General features: G+C 38.4%; 1 protein-coding gene across 3 annotated transcripts in view; it reads left to right on the forward strand.

Annotated features, from left to right (window-relative positions):
• The window catches only part of PDHX (pyruvate dehydrogenase complex component X), a 94,780-nt gene that overhangs the window by 59,947 nt on the left and 20,651 nt on the right, over positions 1-14,182 (forward strand). Inside the window, exons 1-3 of one of the 3 annotated variants that reach the window (XM_069017104.1) lie at positions 1-22; positions 7,048-7,131; positions 11,817-11,917. In XM_069017104.1, the coding sequence (XP_068873205.1) occupies positions 7,071-7,131; positions 11,817-11,917 (162 nt within the window). In that variant the 5' untranslated portion in view covers positions 1-22; positions 7,048-7,070. Of the gene's footprint in view, positions 23-213; positions 391-7,047; positions 7,132-11,816; positions 11,918-14,182 lie in introns of those variants that run through there. The other 2 variants (XM_069017102.1, XM_069017103.1) reach the window with 2 other exon arrangements.

Raw genomic sequence — 14,182 nt, forward strand, 5'->3', positions numbered from 1 at the left:
CAGTGACTAGAAGGAAATGCGGGTACGCCCCGGCGACGAACAGCCGGGCTGGACGCGGGTGTCCATGCGGTTACATTCGGCCGTGCCTGGGGCGATCGAGGAGGCCAAACCCACGGCCGGTGCTGCGGCAGGGGCAGGCGGGGCACGGGGGCTCGGGGAAGCCGCCCCCCGGCGCTGGGGTGTGCTGGGTTATTTCTGCTCAGGCAGCCCGTGGGGCAGCCCGGCGCGGTGGGGGCGGGGAGGGCAAGATGGCGGCATCCCTGTGGCTGAGCGGCGGCGGGGAGCGGGTGCTGAGGCTGCTGCGGGTCGGGCGCTCGGCGCTGGGCGCGGGGCTCTCCCTCCCCGCCCGAGCAGGATGGAGGCACTTGCACGGCACCCGGGAGCTGCTCGGTGAGTGGCGGGCTGGTGCGATGGCTGCCCTTCTGTAGGTGCGTCTGCGGGGACCTGCTGCGGAGAGAGGGTTGAGAGCGGGTGGCTGCGCTGGGTTGCGCCTGGCTGGATGTCACGCACTCGCCGAAGCCCCTCTACAGTTCCCCTGCGAAACTGGGCAGGGGAGAGAAAATATATCAGAAGACTCATGTGTTGAGATAAGGAGCAGGGAGAGACCATTCGTCGATTACTGTCATGGGCAGAGCACACTCGATTTGGGGATATTAATTGAGTTTATTACCAATCAAAATCAGAGCAGGATAATAGGAAGGGGGAAAAAACCCATTAGAAACACCATTCCTCCACCCCTGCTTGCTTCCCAGGCTCTACCTTCTCCCTTCCAGCTGCGCAGGGAGGCGGCAGAAATTGGGTAGTGACCCATGGGGAGGTGGGTGAGAGGCTGTGGACGTGGGATGGTTTCGCAGGGTGTGTTTGGTTTGGTCTCTGGAGGTACTGGAAGTACATCAGGATGTGTGTGGGCTGATAGGAGAAAACTCGGAGAGAGATGTGAGAATTATTAACGGTCTAGAAAGCAAGATTACTGAAGGACTTGCAGCCTAGAGAGGAAAATAAATTGTCGTCAAATATGAACTTTTTTTGGTGGATAATGAAAAAGTTCCCACCATTGAAAACGGGAGTGTGTTTTCTAAGTGTAAGTATAGCTAAGCACTGAAAAAGAAAGCTTCTTATTTGGTGTTTTTGGTCCATGTTTTCCACCACGTTTCTGCCATCTCACTCTCCACGTAATGTTTCAAGTAACTGGAGAAGAGCGTGTAATGTATATTTTGTGTAATTCTATTTGGGTTTTTTTAATGGAGAGGTAGAGTTTGAGTTTATTAATTGCATGTCTGGGATCCTTTCCTATGCAGAAGTGAAGGTGTGAGGTTATGACAACCTCCTTTCAAGATGCATTTTTCAGGAGTTTGTTCTTACACAGTTACCAGTCAGATCATCTACTCTTCCATGTTTTCCTCTGTCTCTAAGAGACGTGGGAAGAGTTATGGATCCTGAAATGAAATGTGTTCTTTCCCTACTTGATCTGAAAGTTACAACTGGTAAAACATCAAAAAAAATGATCAGGTGCATTGTTATGAGGTCCTGGTGCGATGCTGAACATGAAATACGTGAACTCTTTGGGGTTTAAGTGTACTTATAAAAAAATGGCCTTTCATTAACCTCGTGTAATAAAACTCAGTAGTAGTTCAGAGACAATTTAATCATTGTGGTTTAGACTTTCATCATTCCCTTCTTTCCAGCACTGGTTGCTTTTGCAAAGTGTGAAAATCTTTTCCTTTATAAAACCTGCTGTGTGTGATACAGGGAAGTCTATCCCTTTCTTGAAATAAATGTTATTTATTTTCAAATTTTATTAGAAAAAACTTGCTTTTTTCTTCATATTATAGTGTACGTATATAATATAATGCAGGGTAAGTGACTTCTAAATTGGTCTTTTCTTCTAAATTAACTCCTTAAAGAACTTCTGTCTCCAGTCCTCCCAGACAATCTATTGCGTACTTTATGTTGAGAGTACTTAATATATAGCTGGACTTAAATTTCTAAATTTGGATATGCAAATGACTAAAATCTTTTGTAATTCCTTACAGTAAGCTTTTAAGTGTTCCACACCTTTAACTCATTCAGGCTTTCCTTATTCTAGTGTACTTAACAGCTTTTCAAGGTGGTGTGTATTTTGGTGACACCATTTTAGAGTTTACTCTTGCCTCTAAACTGAAAACAAAGAGGAAGAGTCATAAGTTCTCTGGTAAAATACAGCTCCTTTGCACATAAAACTCTTGGCTCCTAGTTAGACAATATCAAGTTAAGTCAATTTCATTTTAGCATTAGTTTTATTTCTTTGTTTTTCTGTTTCTGAAAAAGCCCCTATTTGAAGTATTGCTCATGTGAATCTAGGTTTCATGTCACATGAGTTTTTGTTTCTCTGTGTGTTTCTGTCCTTGTCTGTGGTGCTGGTAGAGGAAAATTTATTTTGCATAATTAATTCAGAATGGAATTCCTAGTTTGTTGGTCACAGAGAAAGAGGAAGAATTGAAAACAGAAAAAGTAGAATGACCTCTTTATGTTAGAAGTGTGTCGACTTTTCTTTGTTTTTAATGTTTCATAATCTTATCATTGGTGTTAAGTTGCAGTAAATTTTTCAGTTCTCTACTGACTACAGAGTGTGTGTAGGAAGATATGAAATATCTCTCTGGTGGGACACAGAGCATTTAAAGCATTTGTCTTCAGTTCATTGCCGTTTTTTTGGTTTGAAAATGCTGTAGTTGTTCCACATTAAAGGAGGTCAAAAAGAGGCATTGGAAGTGTTATGCTGAGTAAGTACCAAATTGCCTCTCGCTGAGGTTCTTAGGTTGTAGTTAATAGGAAATGATAGAGGTGTACTGGTCTGCTCTCTTGAAGCCCTGCTCTCCAGTGGTTTTGATAGGCAGCCTAAATATGCATTGAATCCCTTCAGGGAGAGGAAAGGCAGCAGAAATGTTGCCAGATTCAACTTGATTCTTGAAACGTGTGAACAGGAACAAATTCTCTTGGATACACAGCGAGCTGCCTTTGAGACAGCAGCCTTTTTGTCACGTGAAGTTTGTTTGGGTTCTTTTTAAGTCTTCCTCCATTTTTATTCGGATAATTGATGTGTATTAACACAGTTACTGTTGATAGAAGTAAAAATCAGTGGATGGTGACTGGGAGTTCAGAGGTTTTGTGTGCTTATGGTTCTAAATTCTAATATGCCCATGAACTCAGTCTTTGAGATTCTGTGCCAATTGCCAGAACTTTTTCCTGACCCATAATTACGAAGCAACAATGTTTACTTCTCAAAGTACTTGTAAGGGCTGCCTGTATAGTGCAGCTAACTTACATGAACGCAGCTATTCTTTTTATTATCCCCCTTTTTAATTTAATGAGGGCAAACAATATTTGGTGAAGGCAGTTCTTCACTGTAAGCTTGCTTTTCTTTGTAGAGGCACATTTAAGCCTGGTTTTTGTATGTGTATGGTCATTAACTAGAAAGCAATTAAAATAGCTTTGAAAGCTTTGTTGTAGCTGATGTTGTGATGTATCTCGTGCTCAACAAGGCTCTTAATTGCAGCAGCACTGAACTTCTCCGAAGGTGGGCCTTTGTGCATAAGCATTAAATAGATACACACGGTCCTTCCTTCTACTTTGTATCCAGTTGTATTTGTTTATTTGTTCATTTCATGGGTACTTGCTGCTGGAGTTCCTCTTCTAACTTGATGAAAGGACCGGAATGGATTGTGTGTTTTGCGATCGTTGCTGATAACACTGAAGGGAAAATGTTGCAGTGGCACAAATCTGTTGCTCACTTTTGTATTTATGCCAAAGTATGAAGCATATTCTGGGAAATGGATCAAGTAGCTCTTTATGGAAGAGAAATGTGAACCACCATGTTTAAAAATTAATTTTTTCCTCATTAAAAATGTACATTATTTTTACTTTTTTTTTAATGAGGTCTGTCCACTAGTTCTCAATAATCCTAGGTATTTGTGGGATATGACTTCAAAATAATGTTTTGATTGTCAAAGCCAGACTTGTCAAGTTAGACTAATGAAACTGAGAACAGTTCTTTGCCTCCTATAATGTATTGTTTTCTACTTGCTGTCATTGATACATATTATTTTTGAATAAATATGTATAGCATAAGACAATTGTTAACTCATACTTTAATTTTTCAATCATACTTCAAATTCTACAAAAATTTATTTGGTATATAAACACGAATAGGCATTCACATGCATAACATAGTTCATTTTTCTTTATATTAGTCCAAAATGAGAGGTTGCAAAAAGAAACTTTTTAAAGTGCTTGGAGGTAGTTCAGATGGGAATTGTGAGTGTTACAAGGAACATTGTCTGGATACATTTCTAAACATTACAGTCATGAGTAATATTAAATAGAAACTCCCATGGAAAGACTGATGCAGTCTTCTGGGAACATCAGCCATGCAGTTGAGCTCATTTCCACAAAACTCAAGTGTTTTGGGTAGCACGATCCTGATTGTGTTGCTGTCTTGGGGGCTTTAGAGAATAAATAACTCACTTTCTGCTCTTGGTGCATTTTAAAATGTCGAAGTAATTGATGGCTACTTAGGTCATTAGAGGTTTGCTACACTTTCCATTTCACATTTTTAAAAAATTGTAGAGTGGTTTGGATTGGAAGGGACCTTTAAAGGTCATCCAGTCCATCCCCCCTGCAACGAGTGGGGACATCTCCAAATAGAGCAGGTTGCTCACAACCCCATCCAACCTGACCTTGAATGTTCCCAGTGATGGGGCATCCACCACCACTCTGGGCACCTCTGTCATTTTAAAAATCGTCCTTACACCTAGTCTAAATCCTCCCTCTTTCAATTCAAACCATTATCCCTTGTTCTATTGCTATTGGCCCTATTAAAAGGTCTGTCCCCATCTCTCTTAAAAGCCCCCTTTAGTAAGTATTGAAAGGTGGCAATAAGGTCTTCCTGGAACCTTCTCTTCTCCAGACTGAACAATCCCAACTCTGTCGTCATTTCTTCATACAAGAAGTGCTCTGTGGATACAAAAATGCTGCTAGCAAGGATTTTCTTGCTATTTTCTAAGCCCGTGAGAGACTTTTCTCTCTCACAGAAGAGGTAGCAGAGTTCTGTAACAATGAAACACCTGCAGCCTTGAAAAGTCTTGTTTATGGTAGAGTAGAAAAATATTTTGACAGTGGATATTTTAGGATTCTAGCCAATCACCCCCAAGGGGTGGCTGATCCTTGTCCAATTAGACTATGAAGAAAAAAGTCTATAAAGAGTTTGTAGAATAATTAAATAAATCAATCTTGCTGCACAGTTCCTACCTGCTGGATCTTCTCTCCTCCTCCCTATGGCTGCGGGACATGGTAAAATACCCTAGGGCATTTTTTTTTAATAGTGCTCCATCCCTCCTCATTTTTGTGGCTGTCCTCTGAACCCCCTCTAACACATCCATGTCTTTCCTGTGCTGAGGATTTAAGAGCTGGGTGCAGTACTCCAGGCAGGATCTCACCAGAGCAGAGAGGCAGAATCACCTCCCTCCATCTGCTGGCCACATTGATTTTTATGTGTCCCAGGCTATGTTTGCCTTCTGGGCTGTGAGCCACAACCTGCCACAAGACAGCTTTTCAGCCACTAGTACCTCTAAGAGACTTGTCACCAATGTCCATGGGGCACTGAGATGAGGACCACTACCCTCTGGATGCGACCACCCAACCCATTCCTCACCCACGCAACGGTCCACCCATCAGATCCTTATTTCTTCAATTTACAGAGAACAGTGTTGGGGGGGACCATGTCAGAGGCCTTACAGATGTCCAGAGAGGTGACATCCATAGCCCTTCTTTGTCCACTGGTGTAGTCATTCTGTCATAGAAAGCCACTAGGCTGGTCAGGCAGGACTTGCCCTTGGTGAAGCTAGGCTGTCCTAAATCACCTCCCTGCTCTCCATGTGCCTTAGTGCAGCTTCTGGGAAAAATAAAGGGCAAAAAAACCCAAAACTAGATGTATTTTGAGCTGAAAAGCAGATAATAACGGAAAAAAAATTGAAAAAGGATTAATTTCTAAGATTTTTTTTTTTTTTTAGCTGTTCCTGACTACTCCAAGCAGTATAGCAGCTGGGAGAAATGTGGTGTTGTTTCCTATTGAATGATAACAATTGTTAATGCTGAATATTAGAGAAAAGGGACTATGAAGCAGAACTGAACCTTGCCATTGTATACAATGTACCTTCTATGTGTCTATGTCTGTTCTGTAACTGAACACAAATTCAGATGCAATAGTTCAAGGAAGAGCCTCAAAAATCAGGTACTGGAAAGCTGCTTTTACAAAATTGTATCTAAAAAGATACTTTTTCTTGGCCTCATAACTATTCTTAAAAGTTCAGAAGGGTAGTATTGCTCATATTAATGTCAGAATACTCCTTTGGTGTAGAGGATCAGATGACAAGAGGTGTAATTTGCTGTGAAGCCAAGGACTGTGCTGTATCCTGAGCTCTACCCTTGGAAGAATCCCACTAACATGGCACACAGTTGCTGTTATGCAGTGCTGCTTCTGCATATGGATTTACTGAGCCAAGACAAAATCACTGACACTTGAAATCAATAGTTTCCTGCAAAGTAGATACAGTTTTCTAGAAAAAAGAATAAATAAACATTAGAAAAGTTTATCAGTGAAAGAGGTAGATCATCAGTGTCTGAAATACTAGGATCACAAGGGCTTTATTAATTTAAAAGATATGCTTTGATCTGGAAAAAATTGCACAGTCTGGGTCAAGGAGGAGAAGGAGGACAGAAGAAAGGAAGATGTAGTGCTTTTGGTGGATTTCGAGATGATCAACAGAACTTCAGGTCTAGGAATTCAGGGCTCTTGAATTTCCATTTCTGTTGTAATATGTCTTGTTTTCCTTTGTGCTCTGTGGTGGGTATGCTTGTATGTAAGCTTAAAAAAGGGAACATCATAGGGAATCTTTTGTTCAATTATCTTTCAGATTCATGCACTTTTAGTTTCATTTGTGTTAAGCAGTTAACTGAGAAAAAAATTATACTGAAAAAATACTACATTGAGATAACCATATGCTTGTTTTGCAGGTACACCTGGTATTAAAGTTCTTATGCCTGCACTTTCTCCAACAATGGAAGAAGGAAACATTGTGAAATGGCTAAAAAAGGAAGGTAAGTAGCATTTTCTGTGGTCACATTTTCTGTAATTTTTCAGCTATGTAAATCTATTCTGTAAGAGTAAGATCATTCTTCTGGGTTATAGATTAGTATTTTTAGCAAAATGTTTGGTATATGGATGCTGTCATCATGAACTATACCTGCTTTGAAATTGTTGGTTCTTGAAATGTTTTTTGGCTTAATTGTCTTCCAAAAGGTTGCATTGATCATATTTTTGAAAAACTTCCATTCGGCTGTTCCAGGGTGTGAGTGTGTTGCTGTTTTTAATTCCCAGTGTTGTTGTGCTGAGCAGTAACTTTGGAAGTCTGAGAGCCATTGAGTTTGGGGAGGGTCTCTGTTTCATTATTCTGCTGTGTTAGGGAATACCATGAAAGACACGGTATTTTTGAATATATTTTTGAATATCTTAATTATAGTCTACAGTTAAAGCTGAAAGAAGTTTAGATTACTTTCATAAACCTAATACCAAATGGGGAAAATTTTCCCTAAAAGAACCCCAACTGAAAACCAACCTACTCATCCAAAAAAAGTCTGAACTCTGCGCTCTGACAACTATGTGCTTCTGTTAAAATATTTTGGAGCAACTGGATAAAAAGTCTGTCAAGTTTCATCTTCACCTCGGTTGCATGTAAATGAAAAATAATCTGTAGAAAAGTGAGCAGTTCCTGTTCTGTCAGGACACCTTTTTCCTGTTTACTCTTCCCTGTCCCTTCTTCAATTTTATATTAAACCTGAATTTTGACTGTAGTTTTGGTTTCCAGGTGGCAGTTGTCCATTGGTATAGGATGTTTTGCAGGGTTTTGGATGGCAGTAGGAATATATCTTGTTCACAGGCATTTTTAGAGAATTAAGGAGATGGATACATCTGGAGAAAAGAAAATATGTCAAAGCTTATTATCTTTGACAGACACAATTTGGATAGCTAAACATGTTTTGGCTATTGTGCCTAGATAAGCCTTTTCCTTTGGCTTACCCTTTTAAGTGTTGATACAGCTTCCATTATTGTGTTGCTGGAGAACTTTGCTTTCCTGCATTTTGAGAGGTGACTGGATGGCAGCTTCTTGCTCCAGTAGTGGACTTGACCTTTTACTCATGAAACTTTTAGTAAGAATTTTTGCAGAATTTACTAGGAGCAATACAGAAGTTTATGTCTATTAAAAAAAAGCACCAGTGTTCTTAAAACTTGAAGCTTCAGTTAATCAAGTCCAAGGTGATGCAGAGAGGAAAGAATGATCCAAAGTCCTTTTTATATTTGTTAGTTGTCAACAATTGTAAAACATTAAAAATCAACAGTAGCCTCTCTTGCAGTAATTATAGCATTCAAAATTGCAAGAGAAAGCAAAGAGAGCTTGGTAGGAGTTGAAGTACATTGCAGTTTGCTCCCCAACAGGAATGAATCAGCTTTCCTCATAAAAAAGTGTTAGAATGTAGAAACTATACAGTGGTTTTTCTCAGTCTTTCCACTAGCCTTCCACCCTAACACAAAAGAAAAAAAAATCTCCACACCTTGCTTTAATTAAATTAAAATCAAACCTTAATTGATGATTGGACTTTGAAAGAAAACTATTTTAGTATTTTTATTGTTCTGTTTTCTATTTAGAAAGAAGACCAAACCTGAATATAGTATTTTGTCTTATTGGCCGCATCTGTGACCATAATTAGTTCCTGTCAATACTTTTGTTTCCTCTAAGAGTCTGGACAATAAACATAAAGACAATATTAAAAAGAAGAAGTGAAGATAAATTTTGAAGATAATAGTGAAGTGATTTAATGCTTACACTCCTCTCTGTAAGGAATGCTCTTAACTACTTAATTCTCTAGAGCATTTGCCATGTAAAAGTAGTGTTATTGCTGAATATAAATGTTTGACAATCTAATATCCAAGAAAATATTTTTAAGCAGCTGACAGAAGCAAGCGGCTTGCATGTGAAATGTTTTTCCCACTGTATAACCAGAAGGGGTCAGTGTAATACTATTTTGATAATTTTTCTGTTCTTTGTGTAAATATCAAATGTTTTCATTTTACGGTTTCACAAGGATGGACAGATAATTTCACTACTGCAGAAGGGAAAGCACTGAATTTAATTGACAGCTTTACTTTTCCTTCTCATTGTTAATGCAGTTTCATGTTGGTTCCTGTGGGTAATAAAGTCATTCTCACAAAGATAAAACTATGTTTCGAAAATCTTGTATTTAATATGTATGAATTTAATGTTGATGAAAGATGGTAGACTGACAGCCCAGGAGACCAAAATCCTCTTGTTAATGTGGGCAGAAAACAGAATATACAACAGTGCTGGCAGCATCCACACGCTGTGTAACTCTGCTACCTTGTGAGACATCACCTCCAGGGACTTCAGTATCCATGTTCAGTCAACTCTGTTTTTATTTGCAAAGAGTACATTAAGAAAGGCAGTTTGTATCTTGTGATTTGGATACTTATCTGTCAGTAGTTGAACAGAGCACCAAGGCTATTGGATGCCCACTGGATCTGCTAGAAAGAAACTCTGCTTCACTAGAGATCCTAACCATTCAGCCTAGCTGTAAGAATTTAATCACTAAAACCAAACCAAACCAAAACCAAAGAAAGAAAGAAAAAAACCCAAAAAACAAACAAAAAAGCCCAAACCCCACCCAAGTTTTTTCAAGGGCATTACACATAATCTTAGAGAGCTCCCATTCAGGCAACTTCTGTTGCAAATATTGCTCTCAGTTTAAAGTGTAAGAGCAAAGATACGCTTTGCAAAAATGTTCTTTCCTAATCCTAATTATTGGAAAAGCTGATTTGTAATTAACATCAAAGTGTGCATCAATTAGGAGCAATCAAAAGTTTTGCAATCTCTAATGAAAATAAGTATTGTCCTTTCTGTTGTACTTGGGTACTGAAACACACATAGGACTTGAATGCTGTGGTGGAGTATTCTTATACTGCTTTTAGTCAATTGCCTTTCAAATTTATGTCAACTTTATGGCTGCAGCAATGGAAGGAAAAAAAAAGTAGTAGAAAAGTGGTTTATCCAGTTCTCTGAAGACTTTTCCTCTTGCCTTCCCTGTGCAAGGTAACACTTAGTTTTCTGTGAACAGCCTCAGGTACTCAAGTTGGGATGTGATGTGTGACAAACACATGGATGAAGGTATTTGGCTTGGCTGGCCAACCCTGCTGGAGGTACTGCTGCTGGTCTCTGAGCACTGAGATTTCTTTTTAATGGTGCAGAACACTTTCAGTCTGATGGCAAATTAAGATACAGAGTTAAGATCCTTTCTGCTTGCCAATCTCAGCTCTGTAAATTACAGAATTTGCCCAACAATTTGATTTCTTAACAGCTGAGAAGTACTTGCCTAATGATCTGATATATGGGCTACTTGAATTAATGATCCAGTAAAATTAAAACACTACTATAGAGCCTGGAGTTTTGACTTCCTCTTATAAACTGTTCATGCTCTAGTTATTGCAAAGTGTAATGTGGCTGTTAGATTATTACATTAAAAAGATGAAGTATATTTCTCTACCAATTTCTGTAATAGGAACGTTTATAACTTCTAGAATTATGTAGGTGGCTGAGTTTTTGATGTTTTCATTTAACACAAATGAGGTACAACACCTCATTTTCCCTTTCTAGTTCATGTAGTTGTGAAACAGGAAATCTTTTTTTTATAGTGTTTGTCTCTTACCTAAGTATAGGTGGTAACCTGCAATAGGTTTTAATTCTGCTCCTTAAGCACAACAGAGTAGTATCAGTAGTTAAGCTAAATGCTTAGACAGGTAATGCTATTGCAACATTTCTGGTAATGGGGAAATATTAAAATTTTACTTCATATAAAATTGTAGGCATGTTTTAGGCTGGTATGTGTTGTCTCCACAAGGAAAAAAGCTGTATTTTGTTGGAAGCAAAAACATTCAACTACCTTACAGTTTTTAATGTAATTTCAGTTTTAATGTTGGCCATCTAGTCAGTATTGATTTGTTGAAATAATCCAGACACATAGTATCTTTATCATCTGCTAGCAGATACAGTTATTTTTCAAAAGCAGGGGAAGAGTATGCTTCAGAATTAATCCTGGATTTGTGTAATGTAGCAAAAGCAATTTCTAGCACTTGTGCATATTCTTATTTCTCAAAGTAAGTATTAATGAATGAATGCTTAAACAGACCTTTATGAACTATGTAGGAGATTAAGCAAGCTTGCAGCTGTGCTTTCCCAAAGACATTAAAATTCCTGAGGTGTTTATTTGAATGTCTTTAATGGTATAGATAGCAGTTACAGAACTATGATACCATTGTCATAAGCAGTTTTAGATAGCTTGCTCTGACTGGTGGACCATTCTACCAGTGAATGTGGAAGGCTCAGTATTTTATTCATGGCAGTGCTACTGAGTATGGGGTTCTGGAAATAAATTTCATTGTGTGTGTACTGCCTCTTGGAAAGCCTACTGTAAACATCAGTACTTGGAACATGTCAGTGTTCTGCCACAGCAGTTTGTGTTACTTGAATCTTGGTGATTTTCTTTGGAAAGGAAAGATACAATATGATAAGTAATCATGGGGGATCAAGTAGCTATAAAATAGATTAAAGAATATAAAATGACTATATTATATGGTGAATATTTATTGTCCATGGTTAAATAAATCTGAAAAGAAGCTTAGGGTAAGTATTCTTAAGGTCTGTTGTGTTTTGCAGGTGACACAGTGAATGTTGGAGATGCATTGTGTGAAATTGAAACGGACAAAGCAGTGGTTACCATGGAATCAAGTGATGATGGCATATTGGCTAAAATACTGGTAGGGATCCTGCATTTCTGAGTAGGGTGATGTAACTTCACTTCAGACTGTTTGCATATTGCCTCAAAAACTAGTTTAGATAGCTAAATTTCTCCTCAGCATTCAGAAAAATGCACTTGCTTGCATTCCTAGGGAGAAATAATTGTTCTGTTTGTTCCACATAAGTACCAGACTGTTGGTACGTGGTACATGATTCTATATATATTTAATGGATTTTCACTTAACCTGATTGAGTTAGGTTGTTTTGTATGTTTTACACCTTGTGAATTATGTCCATGAAATATTGTAGTTTATGGCTCCTCTTACACTGAGTTATAGGAAAACAAGTAACAATCAGTTGGAATATGGAATTTTGGGTGGTACTTTACCCAGGACGTATTGTCTTTGTGCTAGATTGTCTTGTGCTATCAGTCAAGGTGGAATGGTATACAAGATGGGCTGACCCAGAGAACAGTTCTTTGAGTTAATAATATCCTCTATCAAAATTAGATTGATTAAGCTTAATATAAAGAAGAAGAACTGGGATGAGTTGCAAATTTTCTGAACAGTGTCAGCTGGTGGTGTATTGCAGCTGTTTCTTCTTTCCCTCCACAATTATTTAAACAATAGGCTGAACTGGAAGAATTTGGAATAAAATAAATAAAAACATGAGAGATGTGTACTTACAGTAAATATGTCATTTGGTCAGGGTGGTCTCATCTAGGGAATATCTACCCATGAAGTGTGGATCACATAATTATACAAATTAGGCATAATGGTATTAATTGCAATCCAGCTACTTAGGAAACAGCAGAATGGACATGGGTACAAACTAGTTCCTGGAGCCATGAGAAAACTCTACCCTGCACACAGTGAGACATGTATTTCTGCTGCTATTACAAAAGCTTTTTAGATTGGTGTATTACACTTCCTATCTCTTCTACAGTTGCATTTTCTTACATCAGCACGTATTTGCACAGTTATCTTTTGGAAAAACAGAAAAGGGAGAGTATTTTCCTGTGTGGCAGCATTTGAGAAGTGATGTTCTGTTTAGTATCTTCCTTTTTTGTATAAGCAAAGGCAACATCCTTTGCAAAAGTGAAAGTGTCAAGATAGGTGTGGGGCTGGGTAGGAAGGAGAGGGGGTGTAAGATGGAACTCAGCTGCAAGTGAACTCTATCAGGCTTACAAAAACTGTCATTAGTGTTTAATTTCTACAGGATAACTTGCATTTGAGCACTAGTGTATATAGACAAGTAAGAGTTTTTAAAATCTTTTTCCTTCTTTTAATTGCATTGCTAAATAGTATTTTTTCCCAGATGTTCAGTCTTTTTGTACCACCTTGAAACTTCTGAGTTTTTGTACCACCTTGAAACTTCTGAGTTTTTGTGTACAACTGTGGAATAACACATTTAATAAGTTTCAGAGGATCTATTCTGCTATCCCTGGATGAAGTCTCACATCAGATGTATTTTTTAATGTGGTTTTAGTCTCCATGTAGTTATTTAAAGAATTGCTGGGCAGTGCTTTCACTATTTTTAATTCTTTCTTCTTCAGTTTTGAATGGTTCTGAAAATTAGTTTGCCCCTAATAGCTGTGACAAAATCTTGTGCAATCTATTCTGCATTTGCAGACACTGCTTTGTTAGGTTATGTGAGGAGGAGATATGGGGATTCTCTCTGTCAAAAGTATTAAAGAATTAATCCTAGGGAGATATTAAAAAAAAAATTGAAATTTACTAAGTTTCTTTAATAGTAATTCATGATGGCTACAAGTAACATTAGTATTTCAGAAGCTGTGGGTGTTTTGTTTCCTGTCTTGTATGCAAATGCATTGCAAATTTCAGAATTTCTTTGTGTGTATTGCTCCTGTGGCACGTTTTCTGATAGATCAAAGGCAGACTTTCCAGCAGCTGCATAGCTTCCATCTAGCTATATCACTGTCATGGAGCAGTGACATTCAGCCTTAGTTATATCCTTATCATCCAGTAACAATCCTATGCCAAGAGCTGAACCTGAGAAGGAGATTCCAGGAGGTAGAAAATAACTATAACGTGTTTCAGGATAAGGGAAGAGAGGCAGCTTTATTGGAGTAACATGAACAGATCATTATCCAAACCCAGTCTTTAATGGATTCTTTTAATCCTTGGACTCTAGAAATGGTGGGCCAAAGAATTAGAGTACAGAATAGAGAGGCTTTTATTCCAGTCTCCTAAAAAGTACAGAAGAAACCTAATGTTTTAGAAACTGAAATAACAAGTGAGCAATAAGATCAGAAATTTTCAGAT

Source organism: Aphelocoma coerulescens, chromosome 5 (genome assembly GCF_041296385.1).
Source record: "Aphelocoma coerulescens isolate FSJ_1873_10779 chromosome 5, UR_Acoe_1.0, whole genome shotgun sequence".
Lineage (NCBI taxonomy): Eukaryota > Metazoa > Chordata > Aves > Passeriformes > Corvidae > Aphelocoma > Aphelocoma coerulescens.